The sequence below is a fragment of the Theropithecus gelada genome, chromosome 10 (genome assembly GCF_003255815.1).
Source record: "Theropithecus gelada isolate Dixy chromosome 10, Tgel_1.0, whole genome shotgun sequence".
NCBI lineage: Eukaryota > Metazoa > Chordata > Mammalia > Primates > Cercopithecidae > Theropithecus > Theropithecus gelada.
Window position 1 is genome coordinate 31,453,088 of NC_037678.1, and position 21,729 is coordinate 31,474,816.

At 47.8% G+C, this 21,729-nt stretch overlaps 1 protein-coding gene across 2 annotated transcripts in view; it reads right to left on the minus strand.

Moving 5' to 3' along the window:
* The window catches only part of LOC112632532 (protein HIRA), a 221,497-nt gene that overhangs the window by 26,263 nt on the left and 173,505 nt on the right, over positions 1 to 21,729 (minus strand). The window contains exons 14-19 of one of the 2 annotated variants that reach the window (XM_025398194.1): positions 21,182 to 21,379; positions 18,969 to 19,130; positions 5,257 to 5,461; positions 4,767 to 4,871; positions 2,878 to 3,026; positions 400 to 561 (exon numbers count right to left, since the gene is read on the minus strand). In XM_025398194.1, the coding sequence (XP_025253979.1) occupies positions 400 to 561; positions 2,878 to 3,026; positions 4,767 to 4,871; positions 5,257 to 5,461; positions 18,969 to 19,130; positions 21,182 to 21,379 (981 nt within the window). The remainder of the gene's footprint in view (positions 1 to 399; positions 562 to 2,877; positions 3,027 to 4,766; positions 4,872 to 5,256; positions 5,462 to 18,968; positions 19,131 to 21,181; positions 21,380 to 21,729) is intronic. The other variant, XM_025398195.1, reaches the window with a different exon arrangement.

Here is a 21,729-nt window from a genome sequence, read left to right on the forward strand (position 1 = left end):
CAGGCAACAGAGCCACAGGGAACCCTCAGCGCCCATACCGCTTTGGGGGAAGCTGGGCCACAGCAGCCACATCAGGAACATGGCCACACTCTGCCAGCTAAGACTCCATTTATGATGAACCCCACATAGAACCCTGGTAATGCAACTGGAGCATGAGCTGCTCCAGTAAGGAGATAATCGAGCAGGCAAGCTGCCTCCATCCCCATTGCACAACATCCCTCAGCCCTCAGCCTACCCAGGGCACCCAACACAAGCAATATCACTAACTGCTCAGGGCCTCCTCTGGGGCCTGATGGCTAGCCTTGTCCACTGCCTTCCCTGCCCCTGCAGTGAGATGGGGCCTGCACAGCCCTGTCCTGCCCTAGCTGGAGCCCACCCCACCCTGCGCCTGCCTCTCACCAGACAGACAGTGTGGCCGCAGCAGTAAGCGCCATGACGTAGGAGCCTGTGCAATGCAAAGTAGAGATCGGGGACGGCAGGAGGATGGGAGAGAGGAGACGGCGACCACAGGTGGAGAACACTGACAGCATCCTTTTTTCACAGGCGACACACACCACGTCACTGAGAAGACAGAGTGGGGGCAGGTGTCATGGGGGCTGGGTACTGCAGCCAAGACAGTAGCCCTGGATGTGTGGGCCTTTCCTCTGCCTGGGGCCAACAAGAGCCTCCCCTGAGCAGGTACAGTCAGAGGGTAAGGTGGATTGGGTTAGGGTGGGGCTGGTGGAGCCTCCCTGAGATCTTGGATGAAAGAGGTTTCTGTCCTCTTTTCACAGGCTGCCCATGCTTTCCTAAGCTCACGCTGATGCTGACCAAAGGGTGTGGGGGCTTTGGAGAGCAATGCCTCTGATGATCACCCAGGAAACATGCCTTGCTTATTGGATAAGGCCACATAGTACCCGCAGGACAGTCTCCTGGCTGCAACTAGTCAGACCAGTCCTGAGAAGGTCTCTAACAAGGCAGGCTAAGACAAGTGCAGGGATGACAGCATGCACCCCTGTGTCCAAGAGGCTGTCTGGCTGGCGTGGGAGATGCATGTCGCTCTCAAACAAGGAGTGCCTTACAGAACAGTCTGGACACTGTCCAGCTTCTCCTCTGAGTGACCACCAGGACCCTGGAAGGGCCCTGCACAAGCAGGCTGCTGCCTTCCCAGAGAGAGCCCCCTAAGGCCCAGCCACAGGCCCAGGGTGAGGCTGGAGCTTAGACCTCAGTCAGCAGTAGCAGATGTGCAACCAGTATAGTGAGATCCTGGCCACAGTAGCCACCCAGAGCCCCACTTTGTGTCAATTCTATCCTGCTAAGCCAGTTACCCCAGCAGGCTCAAGGAGGTCAGTTAAGAAAGGAGCTCTGCCAACCGCTTTCCTAATGAGACACTGTTGCTACTGGCTCCAAAAAGGGAGAGGCAAGTGAGATGCTTTTGTTTACAAATGTTTACTTCGAGAGTATGAATCAGAGAACACTCTAAGCAGCACGGGCAGCAGGGAGCTCTCCGAAGTGCTGTGACTGAATTCTTATTTCTTCTGAGACAAAGTCTCAGTCTGTTACCCAGGCTGGAGTGTAGTGGCGTGATCTCGGCTCACTACAACCTCCACCTTCCCAGTTCAAGCGATTCTCCTACCTCAGCCTCCCGAGTAGCTGGGATTACAGGCACACGCTACCACGCCTGGCTAATTTTTGTATTTTTGGTAGAGATGGGGTTTCACTACGCTGGCCAGGCTGGTACTGTGACTGAACTCTATCTGCCCATCTCTGGTGGTCAGAGCCTGCCTCAAGTCAGTCCACTGCAAAGAAAGCCATCATTTCTGGGCTGTAACAATGGGGAGTAGGTCTGCAGGCTGGGCCTGAACTGGGCAGGACTGAGCAGAAGGGGAGGTCCCAGGTGGTCCAGCAGGCTTGCCCCACAGCTGCTATGTCACTGTGGGAGAGGCTGTGCTGACACCCCTTAGCCCTCAGCTGGGGAAGCCACCTGCCTTGGGGGGAGGGGCAGAGAGTGGGAGCCTGTGGCAGTATCTGACACACAGGTGCCTGGGACCGGGAGTTTAGCTGGCTCATCCAGAGGGGGAATTCGAGGGAGGAACAGAACAAACAGTGGGGTCCCCTAGGCCTAACAACACAAACTCACTCAGGGACCACAAGAATTGTGGTCTAAGACCTAAGGCCACATGCTTTGACACAAGTAAAAGCATTTACATGGGACCTCATGGCAGATGATTAAGGGTGTAATTACGATGACTGTATCTAAGTGGTCATGTCTATAAACCTCTGCTGAGTGTCTTCCACATGGTCCTGACTGGGACGCTATATCAGGCAGGAAACTGAGGAGAAACACTGGTTCCCCTTCCATATTGAACACAGGCAGGGACAGGGCTCACGTACAGTTCCAGGAACCTAGGGGAAGATACTGGGTGACTAATCACTGAATCAAGGTGCCCCTCACAGTGCAGAATCTGGAATGGGCTGGGATGGGGACTTCAGGGACAGTCAGAAATTCATCCTGACCAACTTGGATGGAAATCTGGGATCCAAAAAGGAACCAGCTCAGGTCAAAGTGAGCCAGGCACACCTTAGCGTGGAACTCGAGACTTTGGGGATCTGGCTGGACGAGGGAATCAGGCCATCAGGTTCAAAGCCTGGCCTGGGTAATCCTCAGGGGCTCAGTTTCCCCATCTATAACACAGGCATACTGACGCTGACCTTGCTGGGTGCTGCAGGGACTGAGATGGCGAGCGCATATGCCTGGCCTGGAGTGAAGCCTGGTGTGAGCCTCTGTGGGAGCTGGCGCTCCCAGGGTCATGCATGTCCCCTAGACAGACCCAGGCCCAGAATGATGGCATGTGTGCCTGTGTCACCTGGGCCGGCTAAGGACCTGCCCGCCCTTACCAGCTGCCCGCAGCAGTGAGGATCCGGCTGGTGAGTACCGTCTCCCACTCCTTCCCTTCCCGGTTGCACTTCAGGCGGCTCAGCTTCACGCCCCCCACCACTGTCACTTCATTCTCCACCTCAATGTACATGGAGGGATCGGAGCTGACCTGGATGAAGTAAACACACGGGCCTGCTCAGACAAGGGCCGCAGCCCAGGTAACATGCTCCAAGGCTCTGTAGCCTGGGGCCCCAAGGCAGCAGCAGGATATAGAGGCAGACTGGCTGGCCAACAGAGGAGGTGGAGGACAGGCGGGGCAAAGGGGCTGAGCGGGAGGCCCAGAGGGCCACACATGTGGCCCCCAGGGCAGTGAGAATGCTGGGAGCTGGTTTCTACCCTGTCATCTGTGTAGTTGAACAGCCAGAGAAGAGAAGCAGTGCCAGGGTTAAAGACCCCAAAGTCACCCAACCCTGCCACTTCATCTCACAAGGGAGTAACGTGCCCAAAAGCACACTGCAAAGGACTGAGCTGGGACTGAGACTTGGGTTTCTAGCCTCCTACTTGAAGAATCTTCAAAGATGGCAGTGTTTGGCAAGATTAGAGACCATGTCAGTGCGTGGAGGGAATGTCTAGAAAACCCCCAAAGGGGCTCTCCAGTTCCTGTGGCGGTGAGACTTGGTCTGCTCAAATGAGACTAAACTGGCAGGGGTGTTTATGGCACAGCATGTATGAGAAGCACCTAGTTCAGTGTCTGGCACCAAATGGGCTCAGCCGCATGTGTGTGTGGAGAGCTGAACAACAGATTTTCCCTACGGAAAAATAGGCAGAACCACCAGTCTGTGCTTGTGCGGCCACTCAAGTGGGTGAGCTGGGCCGAGGGACGACTGCCCCCTTCACAGACCCAGAAACGACAGTCCCAAGCAGTGCTTGGAGGGGAAGATGCCTAGGGGAAGGGCTGGAGGAGTTTGGGAGAGTTCTGTGCTGAGAAGCAGGGCACCCAGGAGGGAACCTGCGTCAGAACACCTGTGAGTGCAAGAGCACATCTGAGCGCTGCTGACCATGGGAGGGCCCCTGCCTCCATTCACACCAGCAATAAGAACAAACCCTGTGGATCCCTACCTTTTGGCTTCCCCGCTTCATTCCTCTGCACTGTGGCCCAGAAGGACCTATGGTAGGAAGGGCTAACGCCTGCTCTCTGGTGCCCTGTGAGGACCAGCCTGGGCTTAGAGTAGTGTGCAGCCAGTGGAAAGTGACCCGCACACAGGGTCCCAGAAGGCTGCTCGAGGATAGGCACCTGAGCTGAGGTACAAGGGTATGCAGACAGGCAGTAGTGTGTGTGACGGCACCACGGCAGGAGAGGCCTAGATACTGTGCTGGGCCAAGTGACCAGGAGGGCTCTGGGTATAAAGGATTATTTACTCCAGAATTGTGTTTTGGATAACCACATGCTTACAAGCTTCCATTCCAAGAGCTCAAACAACTCTGATGATGACTGCGCCGGACACTGAGAAGACAAAGCTAGCAGGATGGTTGGGAGATAGACCACGACTACACAGTCCCACAGACACCAAGCCTGAGGCTGCCCACGGCTGTGTGTGGAAATGGAGGTGGCTTCCAGTCAGGAGAGGATTCCTGAAGAGCATCAGAACATGTGGTGGTAACGGCAGCCCCAGCAGCTGGGACCCCAAGGGCAAAGCTAGACGGAGGCCATGGGTGGGGGAGAGTGGAGGCTGGCAATTTTGCTAAGAGTTGGTGCGTACCCCGATCTGCTGTGACCTCCCCTAGAAGGTGATGGAGAGCCACTGGAAACCAATCTCCAAGGAAGTGACAAGATCGGGTTTGTATGTGGTAGGGGACAGAGAATCTCTGGGTGTGCCTGACGGAGAACTGGCAGGGTCCCAGAACTTACCTGGAGGGTGAATGCTCTCTGGGGGCCTGGAATTGGCAGCTTCAGTGCAAGTGCTGGTGCAGAGAGACACATGGCCTCCTTCTCTGCAGTTAGGGCAGCTGGAGACTGGAAGAGCCAGAAACATTCCTGAGCCTTGCTCTAACACTACAGGATAGCATTTGGTAAAGGCAAGTCACCCAGAAGTGAGGCTGGGCCTACGACCAGGGCATTTCCACCCTGGGAGGGAGGAAGCAGAGGGGAATGCTACAAGAATCCTCACCTTATAGACAAGCCAGTTGATGCCAGGGAACCTGCTCAAGGGCCCTGGGTGAGTCAAGGGCAGGTCTGAAGGAGAGTGTGGCCTCCATGCTACATTCCAGGGGCTGCATGTCTAAGCTAGCTGGTTCCCAAGGTGCCCCACCCAGCTGAGGCTTACTATGCACACAAGGCCTTCAAGCTCTAAGTGCAGAAAGGTGGGCTAAAGAAGGCAGAATGGACCCACTGGCCTCACCTGGACAGACAGAGACACAGGCATGAGACGAGAGTCCTTCCGAGGCCGCCCTTTCTTCTTCTTCTCTACTGTCTCTACCTCAAGCTCAAGTTTTCGCTTGGACAGTGAGGAAGGCTTAGCCAAAGGGACTTTCTCATCGCTGTCACTGCTGCTCTCCAGGAGGTCTCGGGGCCTCAGTTCTTTCACAAGGTTCTGCTCTTTTAACCTGCACAAAAACATTACATCACACTTCCCTTCAGAAACCATTCATGCAAGAAAGAGTGAAGTGAAATATTTAAAGTGCTTCAACAAACCTCTTGCCAACCTAGAATTCTGTGTCCAGTGAAATTATGCCTCAAAAATAAAGGAGAAATAATGACTTTGTCAGACAAAAATAAACAAAGAGACAGCGGAATCTGTTGCCAGAAGACCTGCCTTGCAAGAAATGTTAAAAGTCTTTCAGAGAGAAGATAAATGATGCAGGCCAGAAACTCACATCTGCATGAAGAAAGGAAGAGTGTTAGAGAAAAAAAAAACGAACATAAAATAGAATATTTTATATTTCCTATTCCCAACTGATCTAAGAGACAACTTTCTGTTCAAAGAAATAACAGCCACCATGTCTTGAATGACTATAGTTTATGAATGAGTGAAATAAGTGGTACCAATGTCATAGGGCAAGGAAGGAAAGAGAGGGGAACTTTTTCTACTACCCATGAAGTGGTATAATATTATTTGAAAGTAGAATTAGGTTATAAATGTTTATGGTAAACTCTAGAGCAATCACTAAAAAATTATTTTAAAGCATAATTAATAATGCTGAGAGAAGAGAAACTTTATTTTTATTTTATTATTATTTTTTTGGAGATGGATTTTCACTCTTGTCGCCCCGGATGGAATGCAACAGCGTGATCTTGGCTCACTGCAACATCCGCCTACCAGGATCAAGTAATTCTCCTGCCTCAGCCTCCCAAGTAGCTGGGATTACAGGTGTGTGCCACCACGCCTGGTTAATTTTTGTATTATTAGTAGAGAAGGGGTTTTACCATGTTGGCCAGGCTGGTCTCAAACTCCTGACCTCAGGTGATTTACCTGCCTCGGCCTCCCCAAGTGCTGGGATTGCGGGCGTGAGCCACCGTGCCTGGCTGAGAAAACTGAGTCATATAAAATACTCAGTTAAAACCAGAGAAGGCAGAAAAAGAAGATAAAAAGAAGTGAAGATTAAAAAAAAGAATAAGGCCAGGCATGTGGCTCACGCCTGTAATCCCAGTACTTTGGGAGGCTGAGGTGGGTGGATCATCTGAGGTCAGGAGTTCAAAACCAGACTGGCCAACATGGCGAAACCCCATCTCTACTAAAAAATACAAAAATTAGCTGGGCATGGTGGCAGGTACTCGTAATCCCAGCTACTGGGGAGGCTGAGGCAGAAGAATCACTTGAACCCGGGAGGCAGAGGTTGCAGTGAGCTGAGATGGTGTGCCATTGCACCCCAGCCTGGACAACAGTGAGACTCCATCTCAGAGGAAAAGAAAAAAGAAAAAAAAGAATAAATGCTAAAACATGGCAGATATTAATACAACTATATCAATCAACTTTAAATGTGAAAGCTCTGAATATACCAATTAAATACAAAGACTGACAAAATGGATAAAAAAGCAAAATGTTTTTAAGAAATGGGTTTATGTGGCTGAGCGCCACGGCTCATGCCTGTAATCCCAGCACTTTGGGAGGCCGAGGCGGGTGAATCACCTGAGGTCAGGAGATTGAGACCGTCCTGGCCAACACGGTGAAACCCCGTCTCTACTAAAATACAAAATATTAGCCGGGTGTGGTGGTGTGCACCTATAGTCCCAGCTACTCGGGAGGCTGAGGCAGGGGAATCGCTTGAACCCAGGAGGCAGAGGTTGCAGTGAGCCAAGATCGTACCATTGCACTCCAGCCTGGCGACAAAGTAAGACTCCGTCTCAAAAAAAAAAAAAAAAAAAAAGAAAAAACAAATGGGTTTATGTTTTTTAAAATTTAATTTTAACTACAAAAGACAAAAATTAATAGTAGATGTACACAGTGGCTCATGCCTATAGTCCTAGCTACTTGGTAGGCTGAGGCAGGAGGATCGCTTGAGTCCAGGGGCTTGAGAGCAGCCTGGGCAAAATAATGAGACCCCATCTCTAAGAGTAAAAAATAAGTAAATAAATAAATACAAGAAAAGGGGTGATTCTAACTATATGACAACCTGGAACAGGCAAAACTATGGAGACAATAAAAAGATCAGTGGTTTCCAGGGGTTGGGGAGAAGGAGTATCTATATGAAGCACAGGATTTTTAAGGCATTGAAACTATTCTGACTGGGTGTGGTGGCTCTTGCCTGTAATCCCTGCACTTTGGGAGGCCAAGTTGGGCAGATCACTTGAGGTCAGGAGTTCGAGACTGGCCTGGCCAACATGGTGAGACCCCATCTCTACTAAAAATGCAAAAATTAGCCAGGTGTGGTGGCGCACGCATGTAATCCCAGCTACTCGGGAGGCTGAGGTAGGATAATCGCTTGAACCTGGGAGGCGGAGGTTGCAATGAGCCAAGATGTGACTGTGCCACCACACTCCAGCCTGGGCAATACAGCGAGACTCTGTCTCAAAAGAAACCAAAAAACTATTCTGTAAGATATGATAATGATACATATATGTCATTATACATTGGTTAAACCCATACAATGTACAACATCGAGAGTAGACCCAAATGTAAACTATGGACTTTGGGTGATGATGTGCCCCATTCTGGTGGGGGATGCTGACAGTGGGGGATGCTATGGGTGTGTTGGGCGGGGGGGCATATGGGAACTCTTTGTATTTCCTGTTCAATTTAGCTGTGAACATAAACTGTTCTAACAAATAAAGTCTATTTAAAAAAAGATAAAAAGCAGGGACTGGAGAAAGACATGCCATAACACTAATAAAAAAAAGCTGGTGTAGTTACATAACATAAGCAAAGCAGGCATCAGAGCCAGTAAAGTTATCAAGGATAAAGAGGGACATTACACAGTGATAAAGATGAAGGAGAACAATTCTGAATAAGTACAGAAGCACACCTCGTGTTACTGTGCTTTACTTCATTGTGCTTCACAGAGACTACGTTTTTTTTACAAGTTGAAGGTTTGTGGCAACCCTGCATCAAGCAAGTCTATTGGTGCCATTTCCCCAACAGCCGGTGCTCATTTCATGTCTCTGTGTCACATTTTGACAATTCTCACAATATTTCAAACATTTTCATTCTTACTGGATCGGTTTTGGTGATCTGCCATTAGTGATCTTTCATGTCAGTTTTGTAATTGTTTTGGGGCACTGTAAACCACATCCATGTAAGATGGTGAACTTAATCAATAAATGGCATTTATGTTCTGATTGCTCCACCAACTGGTTGTTCCCCTGTCTCCCTTCCTCTCCCCAGGCCTCCCTATTATCTGAGACACAACAATATTGAAATTAGGCCAGTCTATAACCCTACAATGGCCTCTAAGTAAGTGTTAAACCAAAAGCTAAAAATGATTAAGCTTAAAGAGGAAGGCACATTGAAAGCTGAGACAGGCCAAAAGCTATACCTTTTGCACCAGTTAGCCACAGTGTGAATGCAATGGAAAAATTCTTAAAGGAAGTTAAAAGTGCTACTCCATTGAACACGTTTGAAAATAAAACAAAACACCCTTATTGCTAATATGGAGAACGTTTTAGTACTCTGGATAGAAGATCAAACCAGCCATAACACTCCCTTAAGCCACAGCCTAAGCTAGCAGAGGTTGGCTCATGAGGTTTAAGGAAACAAATGGCAAGGTGAAGCAGCAAGTGCTAATGTACAAGTTGCAGCAAGGTATTAGAACATCTAGCTAAGATCATGGATGAAGGTGGTAACACTAAACAACAGATTGTCAGTGTAGGTAAAACAGCCTTCTATTGGAAGAAGATGTCATCTGGGACTTTCCTAGCTAGAGAAGGGAAGTCAATGCCTGGCTTCAAAGTTTCAGAAGACAGGCTGGTTATCTTATTAGGGATGAATGCAGCTGGTGATTTTAAGTGGAAGCCAATACTCATTAACTATTCCAAAAATCCTAGGGCCCTTAAGAATTATGCTAAATCTATAAATGCAACAAGAAAGCCTAGATGACAGCACATCTGTTTAGAGCATGGTTTACTGAATATTTTAAGCCCAATGCTGACACCTACTGCTCAGAAAAAAAGATTCCTTTCAAAAGATTCCTGCTCACTGGCAATGCACTTGGTCAACCAAGAGCTCTGACAGAGATAAATGTTGTTTTCATACCGACTAACACAACACACATTCTGCAGCCCATGAACAAGGGGCATTTTCATCTTTCAACTTTCATTACTTAAGAGGTACATTTTTGCCTGTAGTCCCAGCTACCTGGAGGCTGAGGCAGGAGGATTGTTTAAGTCCAGAAGTTCTGAGCTATAGTGCGCTATGTCAATTGGGTGTCCACACTAAGTTTAGCATCAGTATAGTGACCTTCTGAGAGCAAGAGACCACCAGGTTGCCTAAGGAGAGGTGAACTGCCCAGACTGGAAACAGCAGGTCAAAACTCTTGTGTTGATAAGTAGTGGTACTATGCCTGTGAATAACACTGCACTCCAGCCTGGGCAACATAGCAAGACACTCTCTCTTAAATAAATTAAATAATAATTAAAAAAAAAAACATTTTGTGGGTCGGGCGCGGTGGCTCACGCCTGTAATCCCAGCATTTTGGGAGGCCGAGGCGGGCAGATCACGAGGTCAGGAGATTGAGACAATCCTGGATAACATGGTGAAACCCCGTCTCTACTGAAAATATAAAAAATTAGCCGGGTGTGGTGGCGGGCACCTGTAGTCCCAGCTACTCGGGAGGCTGAGGCAGGAGAATGGCGTGAAACCGGGAGGTGGATTTATTTGTTTTTATATTGAGACAGGTTCTCATTCTGTTGCTCAGGCTGGAGTACAGTGGCATAATCTCAGCTCACTGCAACCTCCGCCTCCTGGGCTCAAGGGATTCTCATGCCTCAGCCTCCCCGAGTAGCTAGGACTACAGGCGTGCACCATGACAACTGGCTAATTTTTTGTAATTTTAATAGAGATGGGATTTCACCATGTTGGCCAGGCTGGTCTCGAACTCCTGACCTCAGGTAAACCACCTGCCTCGGCCTCCCAAAGTGCTGGGACTACAGGTGTGAGCCACTGCACCTGGCCTTTATTGGCATACATTGAAATATCATGCCATCGAAATCCTTTTTGTACGGTTGGTACTAATGCCCCCTTTCATTTCTGATTGTATTTATTTATATCCTATTCATACTTTGATTCAAGGACCCCCATGAGTATCAAAATCCAAGAATGCTCAAGTCCTTTATATAAAATCATTTAGTATTTGCATATAATGTAGGCACAGCTTCCTATATACTTACGTAACTTTTTTTTTTTTTTTTTTTTTGAGACGGCGTCTCACTCTGTTGCTCAGGCTGGAATGCAGAGGTATGATCTTGGATAACTGCAACCTCTGCCTCCCAGGTTCAAGTGATTCTCCTGCCTCAGCCTCCCAAGTAGTGAGATTATAGGCGCGCACCACCACATCCCGCTAATTTTTGTATTTTTACTAGAGACGAAGTTTTGCCATGTTGGCCGGGCTGGTCTCGAATTCCTGACCTCAGTTGATCTGCCTGCCTTGGCTTCCCAAAGTGCTGGGATTACAGGCGTAAGCCACTGAGCCCGGCCAGCCTCCTATATATTTTAAATAATCTCTAGATCACATATACATAGTAAAATGCCTACAAATAACTTTATTTGCATGGATTCATAGTAGTACTTGGCTTGTAGCAAATTCAGTTTTTGCTTTTTGGAACTCTGTGGATTTTTTTTTCCCAAATATTTTTGATCCATAGTTGGTTGAATCCACAGATGTGGAACCCATGGATACAGAGGGGCACCTTTACTTATAAATATTAAAGAGAGGCAACCTAATGAATAGCTTACTTCCTCAACACCTCTCTTTTGAAGAAGTGGGTAAATGTTTCTCATAATGCTGTGTTAAACATCTCTAAATGTGACAGACTCCCTGGATCACAGGTGCTATCACTGATCTTATTTCCTCAAGGAGTTCACCATGAGTCATGCTCCTGTCTAGTATCCAAGAGCCCTCATCCCTGCCTGCCTTCCCACTGCTAACCAGCCTCTGGCTGTTAGCCCTTCCTCTGGGCACTGTCTTCAGCTGTTCTCCCTGCTAGTCACCCCAGGGCACAGAAGTGTGGGCAGGTACACACACACGAGCGTGTAGAATCCTGGATTGCACTGTCTTCAGCTGTTCTCCCTGCTAGTCACCCCGGGCCACAGAAATGTGGGCAGGTACACACACATACCAGCGTGTAGAATCCTGGATTCTTTTCATTTGTATCCATGTGAAAAACTGGGAAGACAAGAGGCCCATGACACTGCTCTGTGAAACTGAAGAGCCTGTTCCCTTTTCTTCTAATGTCCTACAACGGGGCAAAGCATCCACCTGTGGGTGTAGCTTAATATTCTGGAAGCCCTGAGTCAGTGCTTCTCAAAATCCTTTTTAAATTATTTTTAAAAAAATGTCAGGCATTTGCCTCTCCAAAGAACTTGTTTTACTCTGTTGTAAAAATCAGGTCATGTACATTTTCACATTAAATTTTTTGTTAAATAAGCTTTTGGAACAGTCAAAAATGCTTTCTCTCAGATGTTCTGAATATGGAAATAGAATATTAGCTTGTTCGAATTTTTTCTAACATGAATTTTCCTGGTTCAGACTGATCTGAAAGAGTTTCATGTATTAAAATGGAAGAATCCTATTGTGAAACATGGAAAAAAGTCAGACTTTCATGTAACTATCATTTTGTAAAATACAACAAGAATGTCACGGCAACGTCCTACTATCACCTAAGTTTCCAAGGTGTGCGGTGGCTTCCTGAGCTCACAGCAGCACTGGCCCATAACATTCACTTGCTTGGCGCTGCCGAGCTCCAGCTGCTCCACCCTCTCTGGTTGGGACCCCTGAGAGCCCTTAGGAGTCTCCCCACCTCCTGCCTCTGACAGATGCCCCATTCAGGGACCTTGGGGCCAGTGGCCCACTGGGAACTGCACCTCCCCAGCCTGCATGTGGGCTTGTACCAGTTGTTACAGTATCCCTGGGAGCGCCAGGTAAATCGATCTACAGCATCTGCCCAGTGGGTCTAGGCATCTGTGAAGCAAGAGCACAGCTGGCCAGGGCTGCCCCACTTACAAATGGGCTCCATTCTAGGTTCTGTCTGCTCAGGCCTACTTGCCCTGTAGTCACGTAACTCAGGTCCCTACGTTCCCTAGTGCTTCTGCCTGACACCTGGCCTTAGGGGAGGGTGGAGCAGAAGACCCACAGTTTCACCCAGGGTTGCTAACCTGTACCTGGGAGGCTAGCATTTGGCTCCCAATCCACCTGAGGCTCTTGGCTAGGAAGTGCCAGTCAGGTTGCAGGGGTCTCACTGCCCAACTACTGTGACGCACAATGAAGGAACAATAGCAGGAGCTGACATGTGCTGCTCACCGTGAGACATGGACCAAGATACGGCTTTACAGGCCTAAGGTTAAGGGATACCGCCTATGAGGAGGGTTTTCCTGGGAGGTCCATTCTGCCTGAGAGGAGAAGGACTCAGAAACACCATGTGTCTCAAGATCATCTCTGCTCCCTCTCTGAGGAAGTGGGGACCTGGGCCCAACCTGCAAGGTGTATTACTTTGTGCACCACCCCTAACCACTGCATGATACTGTGCCTCAAAGAAAATCTCCACTGAAGGTCAGGTGCAGTGGCTCACACCTGTAATCCCAACACTGGGAGGCCGAGGTGGGCGCATCACTTGAGGTCAGGAGTTCAAGACCAGCCTGGCCAACATGGTGAAATCCCGTCTGTACTAAAAATACAAAAATTAGCTGGGCATCATGGCACATGCCTGTAATTCCAGCTACTAGGGAGGCTGAGGCAGAACTGCTTGAGCCCGGGAGACAGAGGTTGCAGTGAGTAGAGACCGCGCCACTGCACTCCAGCCTAGGTGACAGAGCGAGACTCTGTCGCAAAAAAAAAAAAAAAAAAACAAACAAAGAAAATCTCCACTGATGGGTGTTTTTTGTTTCATTTGTTTTTGTTTTTTGAGACAAGTCTCGCTCAGGCTGAAGTGCAATGGCACAATCTCAGCTCACTGCAATCTCTGCCTCCTGGGTTCAAGCGATTCTCCTGCCTCAGCCTCTCGCCACCACACTCCGCTAATTTTTGTATTTTTATAGTAGAGACGGGGTTTCACCATGTTGACCAGGCTGGTCTCCAACTACTGAGCTCAGGTGATCTGCCCACCTCGGCCTCCCAAATTACAGGCGTGAGCCACGGTGCCTGGCCTGTTTTGTTTTTGTTCTTGTTTTGAGACAGGCTCTCATTCTGTTGCCCAGGCTGCAGTGGAGTGATTTCTGCTCACTGCAACCTCTGCCTCCTGTGTTCAAGGAATTCTCCTGTCTCAGCTTCCCGAGTAGCTGGGACTACAGGCACGCACCACCACGCCCAGCTAATTTTTGTATTTTCAGCAGAGGTGGGGTTTTGCCATGATGACCAAGCTGGTCTCAAACTCCTGGACTCAAGTGATCCACCCACCTCGGCCTCCCAGAATGCTAGGATTGATTACAGGCATGAGCCACTGCACCAGGCCTCCACTGATGGGTGTTTTAAAGGGCTCCTCCTGGTTTTCACTGAGAATCAATACAAGAAAACAGCCACATCAAGAAAGTATCTGCATTTTCTGTAAGGCCTTTTTTTAAAGATACTGGGACTTGTTTTATTTCATTTTCCTCATATAAGAACCTAACCCAACCTGAGAATTCAGCACCAGGCTCCTAGAAGCTCACTATACTCATTCTGTCAGGAAAGCAGGAAGCTCAGCTCGAAGTGAATGCTCACTCACTGCCACTTTCAAGTGAGAAGCTGAGGATGACAAATGTGATGGCAGCCCCTTATTATATAGATCTTGCTAGAGCTATATTTATGGCTGGACAGTCTTGTGAGACCCTGTGGACACAGCTGCTGAGGGACCAAACCTTGTGGCACCAGGACTCAAGATGTACAGTCAAGATTTTGTCTCCAGAAGCCAATCCAAGGGCTGTCCTCCTGGCTTCTCATTCAGGGTATGCACTACATGAGAGACAAGGGCCACAGAAAGCCGCAAAGCAAACATGAGTGTCTTCCTCAATAAGCAGGACTTTCTGTCTGTGGCACACTGTAGTTTCTCTCAGGTGGGGAATTCGTTTTATTTATTTTGTTCAGAACTTGCTCTATTTCAAAATCTGAGGTTTCTTCACCTTCTGGGAAGCCTCTTAATTCCCTATTGACAACTGCCCTGCAGCACATCCTCTTGGGGGGACTCCTCTCCATTGCCCTGTCTTCAGCTCCACCTCCTCACCTCTGTTGCACTCTGGCCAATTTTGTAGACTGAATGTTCTTTTCATCTGGCTCTGATATGCTCTCTGAAATGCTTGTTGACTTTTAAACTGCAATGATTATTACTTTTCTTTTCTAAAAGCAATTTTTTTGGTTCATTTCCAAATCTGGTCTTTTTTGATGGTGTATTATTAATTTTTATTGAGATAAAGACATATATCATAAACTTTGCCACTTTAAAGTATAGAATCATCAGCTTTTAGTATATTCATAAGGTTATGCAACCATCAAGACTGTCTAATGCGAGAACATTTTCATAATTCCGAAAATAAACTCTGTACCCATTGGTAATCACTCCTTATCCTCCCTCCCCCAGACCCTGGCAACCACCGTTACTCTAATTTCTTTATGGATTTTCCATTCTGGACATTTCATATCAATGAAATCATACAACCTATGATCCTTTGTGACTGGCTGCTTTCTCTTAGCATGTCTTTAAGATTTATCATTATTGTAGCACATGTAAGCATCCCCTTCCTATTTATGGCTGAATAATATTCAGTTGTATGGGTAGACCATATTTTGTTTATCTATTCATCAGCTGATGGACCTTTGGGCTGTTTCCCCTTTTTGGTTACTATGTACGGATGTGAACATTCATCTATGAGTTATTGCATGGATATATGTTTTCAATTCTCTTAGGTATGTATCTAGGTGTGGGAACTGCTAGGTCGGATGATAACTCTGTATTTCACCATTTAAGGAATTTCCAGACTGTTTTCCAAAGGTGCTAAAAGACTTTACATTCCTACCAGCATGTATATGAGGGTTCCCTTTTGAGTTAATTTTTGTTTACAGAATAGAATACTAATCTTTCCTCCCATTTTGTTTTAGCTTTCATGTCCTTCAAGACTTAAGCATATTTTATAGCGCCATCTGACAATTCTATGACCACAGGTTTATAGGACCAACACTTCTTATTATCTGACCATCTGATCTTTTAATTACAGACCTCCAAATGGGTATGAAGTATTTCACTGGAGTTTTGCTTTGTATTTCCCTGATGGCTAATGATGTTGATTGTCTTTTTATGTGCCTGTGCTTTGTATATATTCTCTGCAGAAGTTTATATTCAGATCTTCTGCTCATTTTAAAACTGTGTTATTAGTCTTTTTATTGTTGAACTGTAAAAGTTCTTTATATAATTTAAATTCTGAACTTTAATTAGATGTGATTTGCAAATATTTTCTCCCTTTCTGTAGGTTGTCTTTCCATTCTAATAGTGCCTTTGGAAGCACAAAAGCTTTGCTTTTTTTTTTTTTGAGAGATGGAGTTTTGCTCTTTTGCCCAGGCTGGAGTGAAGTGGCGTGATCTCTGCTCACTGCAACCTTTGTCCCCTGAGTTTAAGCAATTCTCTTGTCTCGACCTACTGAGTAGCTGGGATTACAGGCCCCTGCCACCATGCCTGGCTAATTTTTGTATTTTTGGTAGAGATGGGGTTTCACCATGTTGGCCAGACTGGTCTTGAACTCCTGACCTCAGGTGATCCACACACCTTGGTCTCCCAAAGTGCTAGGATTACAGGCGTGAGCCACCATGCCTGGCCAAGCTTTTAATTTTTAAAATGGCTTTGTATAGATGAGGTCTTGCCATGTTGCCCAGGCTGGTCTTGAATTACTGGGCCTTCTGTCCTGGGCTCTGAAATTGCTAGGATTATAAGCATGAACCATTGTGTCCAGCCAAAAGTTTTAAATTTTGATGAAGTCCAATTTATCGGTTCTTTCCTTTAGTCGTTTGTGCATTAGGTGTCATATTTAAGAAACAGCTGCCTAAACCAAGGTCACAAAGATTTCTATCTATTTCTTCTAAGAGTTTTATAGTTTTTGCTCTCACATTTAGTTCTTTGTTCCCTTTTGAGTTAATTTTTGTTTATAGAATAGAGTATTAATCTTTCCTCACGTTTTGTTTTAGTTTTCAGGTCTTTCAAGACTTAAGCATGTTTTATAGTACCATCTGACAATTCTATGATCACAGGTTTATAGAAACCTAAGTCTCCCAGTAAGTATGTCTCCAGACATTTGCGCATGACACGCTGTTTCTTCTTCTGACTTTGGATTTTATGATCATCTAAGCAGTGCTTTATCAGTGGTAACGCTGTACACCCTGGCCCAGGGAATGTCACTGCAGGGTGGATACGCATTTCTGCCAAGGGCCTCTGGATGTCAGTTAGACCAGGATCTCCTTTGTGTTCATTTCTCGGCTTGGTGATTTCTAGACAACACAGGTAGTGTTAAACTGGCCCTGAATCCACAAGACAGCAGGCCTGTGGTTACACAGTCTCAAGGGAAGACTGTTCTCCCAACCCAAAAACAGGCTGTGACATTCCAACTTCTCTGCTAGTTCTTGTGCTGCCAGTTGGGTTTTCCCAGTGTCTGCCTCAGTCCTTTTTTAAGCAGCTTGACTTTATGCTGGTGACTTAATTCCAGCTCCTACATGGCTTAGACCCCAGGCTTTGTCTCAAGTCGATGTGGTCATTAAAACTCAAGGTCCTCAGTCAAGACCCCTAGCCATGCACCCATGGTGCAGTTCTGCCCGCTGCTCTTTTTTGTTCACTCTCAGATTTTAGGCTCTGGGGACTGCCCTTTCTTGTGAACCAGTCATTCATTTTAGGGACAAGGGTTGCATTTAATCCAGCATTTCAAAGTATTTAGAAGCAGGGAGGCCAGGCGTGGTGGCTCACGCCTGTAATCCCAGCACTTTGGGAGGCTGGGCGGGTGGATCACCTGAGGTCAGGAGTTCAAGACCAGCGTGGCCAACATGGTGAAACCCCGTCTCTACTAAAAATACTAAAAATTAGCCGGGTGTGGTGGCAGGCGCCTGTAATTCCAGCTACTTGGGAGGCTGAGGCAGGGGAATCAATTGAACCTGGGAGGCAGAGGTTGCAGTGAACAGAGTAGCTAGGACTATAGGCATGTGCCATGACACCTGGATAATTTTTCTGGTAGAGATGGGGGTCTCATTATGTTGCCCAGGCTGGTCTCAAACTCCTGGCCTCAAGCGATCCTCCTGTCTTGGCCTCCCAAAGCATTGGGTTTACAGGCATGAGCTACCGCATATGGCCTGCACTGAGTTAATTATGAAACAAGCATGATGAGATTACAGAGTAGACTAGAAGATTCCACACCATGTTTACAGATATAGCATCAAACTTGCAGAAAGGGTCCTCCCATGCTAGCTTCCAGGAACTGTTTTCCAAGGAGAATAAATCCTGTCCAGACATGCAGTTTTGGACAGAACTTTTCATAAGCAAAGCCCCAGAGATAGCATGCTGTGGCTTTGGCTCCAAATCACCATCTACTGCAAGGACAGGTCATATGCAAATGCTCCTTTTATTGGGCACCTGCTGGCTGTGTGGCTACTACAAATTTCTGACTAGTGTCCTTGTACTTGGCTGATGGTGGCACAGGCTAGGTTGTGTCTGCCCAGGGCTGCTGAGCCCTATAAACCTCGCAGTGGGGTGCAACTCTTAAGGGACAGCTCTTAAGCCACCAAAGCCCAGCCCACAGCTGCCTCTCCTCTCCCAGGCTCTGACTCATTGGGATGTGAACTTAGCTCTTTGTCGAGTCAGGCTTGGAGGAAGGGGCCCTCTCAAGAGGCAGAGAACTTCAGGGCCAATGGCAGAGGCTGCAGACATTAGCTCTGGCCACCTCAGGAGGATGCACTACCGCAAAACTCCGAGAAATAAAGAACTACAGCCTGCATGATGTCACAGCTGTGTTTGAGGGGAGACCCAGAGAATGGACAAGCAGCACAGTGTCCACAAAAGCTCAGAAGCCAATCTGATAAAGACCTCACCTACATCATTTTTATTGTAGCTGTCTACCTCTGGTCAGTTTCTGAGTGGAAGGCCGTCACTTCCATGATGTATCAATATCAGAGCCTTCACCTCTCCAACTAATCTCACACTCTCTTCTGGGCAAACTCTGGGCTCCATCCAAACACCATTATTCTCAGTCCAGCCTCTGCACTGACCAATCCTTGTGCCTTTGCCCATGTGGTTCTTTTGCTGTGTCCTCCCCACAGCTCCTTCCAGCCACCCTCCCACTTGAAGGAGCCACCTCTTTCTCCTGGTGGCTCACTAAGGGCTCTGCAGTCTTGCTCCCATGTATTGAGCGGCTAGAGTCTTTTCCCCAACAGGAAGGCATGTTGCTTGGTGGAAACACTGCCACTGTGCTGCTGACCTATGCCTGCACCCTCCCTGGTCCTTCAGGGTCCTGCAGCTACCACCTACCTTTCCACGGCTGTTGGAGTCACGCTGGTCAGGGCAGGAGCACCTGGCGTGGCTTTGGACCGCTCTGTGAACCGGGAATCAAATGCTTTCATGGGTTCGATCTTGGACGGGGTCGTTAACACAGAAGGTGACAATGCAGCAGGAGTAGAGGTAGCATTCATACTGGGGTGAAGAAGAGGGGAGGCATGTCAAGCGCAATCCTGAAAGGATCTGGAGGTCTAGTATTTGCATTATTTGGAGCCTACTAAAAAAGGCACAAACATCAAACTTCCATAAACACAAAAAATTTCAAGATACAATCTACTACTCCCATTTCTTTAAAATTTTCATGTGTTAAAATTATGGACACCGAGAAGGTTGTGAGCAAATGCATACACATTTCCCCCCTTTGCACTGTTCTGAGAGCTTTTGCATGAAACATGAGGCCTAGAACATGGTTCTTACAGCCCTTTTTTCTAGTCATACTGCCCTATCTCCAAAACTTAAATACAGCACCTCTACCCCAAACCACTCCAACCGCTCACCTTTCCCACTTCAACAATGAGTCTCATGAGATAAGCCTGCACCTGGGGTGCTGAAGCCATGGTCTGCTCCTGGCCTTTACCCTTAGTGAGGCATCCTCCATCCTGGGTGGCCCCTCCCATATCTCCCTGTGACAGTGTCACATTCTTGGCATTATGCTCCAAGTGCTCATCGCACAGCTTTCGTCTTCTATTCCACAGAGAAAGGAGAGGCCAGGCAGAAGCCTGCCCGGTCCATCCTTCATGTCCAAGCCCACATAACATGCTTTGGGACCATGGCCACTGTGCCTCCTCCTGAGCACACCCAGGCGAACTTCCACTCCCACCTGCCCAGACACCACACCACATGCCTGGACAGCCCCATTTTTCTCCTCCATGACCTGTGGCCACCAGAATGGGCCATCCCCGAAGCAGTTCTCAGATCTGGCATGGTCTATCCTTCCCAGGCCCCCTTCTTCCTGGCATGCTTTGCTTCCTCACTGGTCTTGCTGCTCAGTCTTTTCTTCCTACCCTCTCAGGATCCCCCCAGGACAGTGACCTAATGTTTGGGCATGCCTCCACAGCCATGGTGCTAGCACACAGAAGTAGGAGCCTGCAGTAACACAAGACTCCATTCCACCAATGGAGAATTGCTCTAACGGTATCAGCTGTATCCCAGAAGCAGGGGGCTGCAGTAACACAAGACTCCATTCCACCAATAGAGAATCGCTCTGATGGTATCAGCTGTATGTGCCAGGGAGTGGCCAATGTGGGGCACCACCACCTAATAGAGTCACTCTCCTAAAATGGAGGTCTCAAAGCCTTCTATGTCTCTATTCTGGGGAAAAGCCCAGACTACCTAATCCAGCACAGACACCTTGGCCTTCTCCCTCTTCTTGGCCTTCCTGAGGGGATTGGGGGGCTGCTGCCCCTGATACCCAGGCCTCCTCCCCTGGTAGGCCTGTATGAGCCCTGTGGAGGGTACCCTCTGAGGCACCTCCCTGACCCTGAGATACCAGCCCCTCTTTGGATGGCTAGCCATTTCTACCCAGGGGACCTGAGGGGCCACCTGCAACCCTGTGGCTGCCTCTCCCCTACCAGCCTACACACTCCCTGAGGATGAGGACCCACCAATTAAGCCCTTGCGATGCCTGGGGCCTAGCAGGGTATGTAACCTAGAGCAGGTGCTGAGCAAACATTCACTCCTGGCTTTCATTTGTGCTTGTCTGGTTCTGATTTCTAATTTGGTTTCCAAGTAAAGATGGATGAAGACACAGGCTCTGTGAGTGAATATAATTCTGAGAGTACGAGGGGAGTCTATGCCTTTCCACAGGAGCACCCTGCCTAGGATGGATGCTCTGTGATGTGCTCAGTAGACTGAAGTGGAGGCTGAGGCCCCAGAAATGTGAAGGACCTCCAGTGTAGAGCTGCCAGGTGGGGTTGACTCTGCAGCATGTAGCATTTCACTGATAGCTCCCACCCTTAGCAGCCTGACCCTTGGTCGGCCTTGATACACTCTCTGTGAAATCCTCATGGTCCTGAGCATCAGAGACTCCCCTCTGAGAAGTCCCCATTTCAAATCAAGCATTTTTTTCTTCCTTTTTTCATTGGAGGGGCCACAAAGTGCAAACAGAATAAAATTCTCTGTCCTCAAAACCATGTGCAAACCTGAACTTTCCCCAGCGACAGGAACAAGCCTTGGCACCCACTAACCTGTCTTTATTGACAGAATCGCCTGCAGGTCTGGCACTGGCAGCCACCACAGGCTCTGTGCAAGGCTTCGAGGCGCCGAAGGAGTTAGGGGTACTGGAGTCCAGTGGCAGTAGCTGTGGACTGCTGTGAGAAGAGAGCATGGTGCCCGCCAAGGAGCCCGAGAGGGGGATGCTGTTAAAGAATGCCGTGGAGAAGTCCCTGTCATCAAGTAAGAACAAAAGTCAGCCTTGAAAGTCAGGTGCCACATCCAGTACTTTATACATTCAAATAACTTTTTTCTAGGTCCAAAGGCAGTAGGTTTTCATGACAGAAAATCTGCAAAGTTACAGAAAAGTAAAAAGAAAATTAAAGCCACTTAATATACTATATATTTAATTGAATCTAGGATTTACAGGCTCTATCTGTACTACTAAGAAAGAAAACAATGCTACTAATTGTCAGATGCCATTGATTGTACAACACACCCAAATCTCAGAGGTGTTAAACTGTGCAAACACGTCTTAGGAGGAATGAAATGCAGCAATACAGAAAGGGCCTCCCTTTCATGA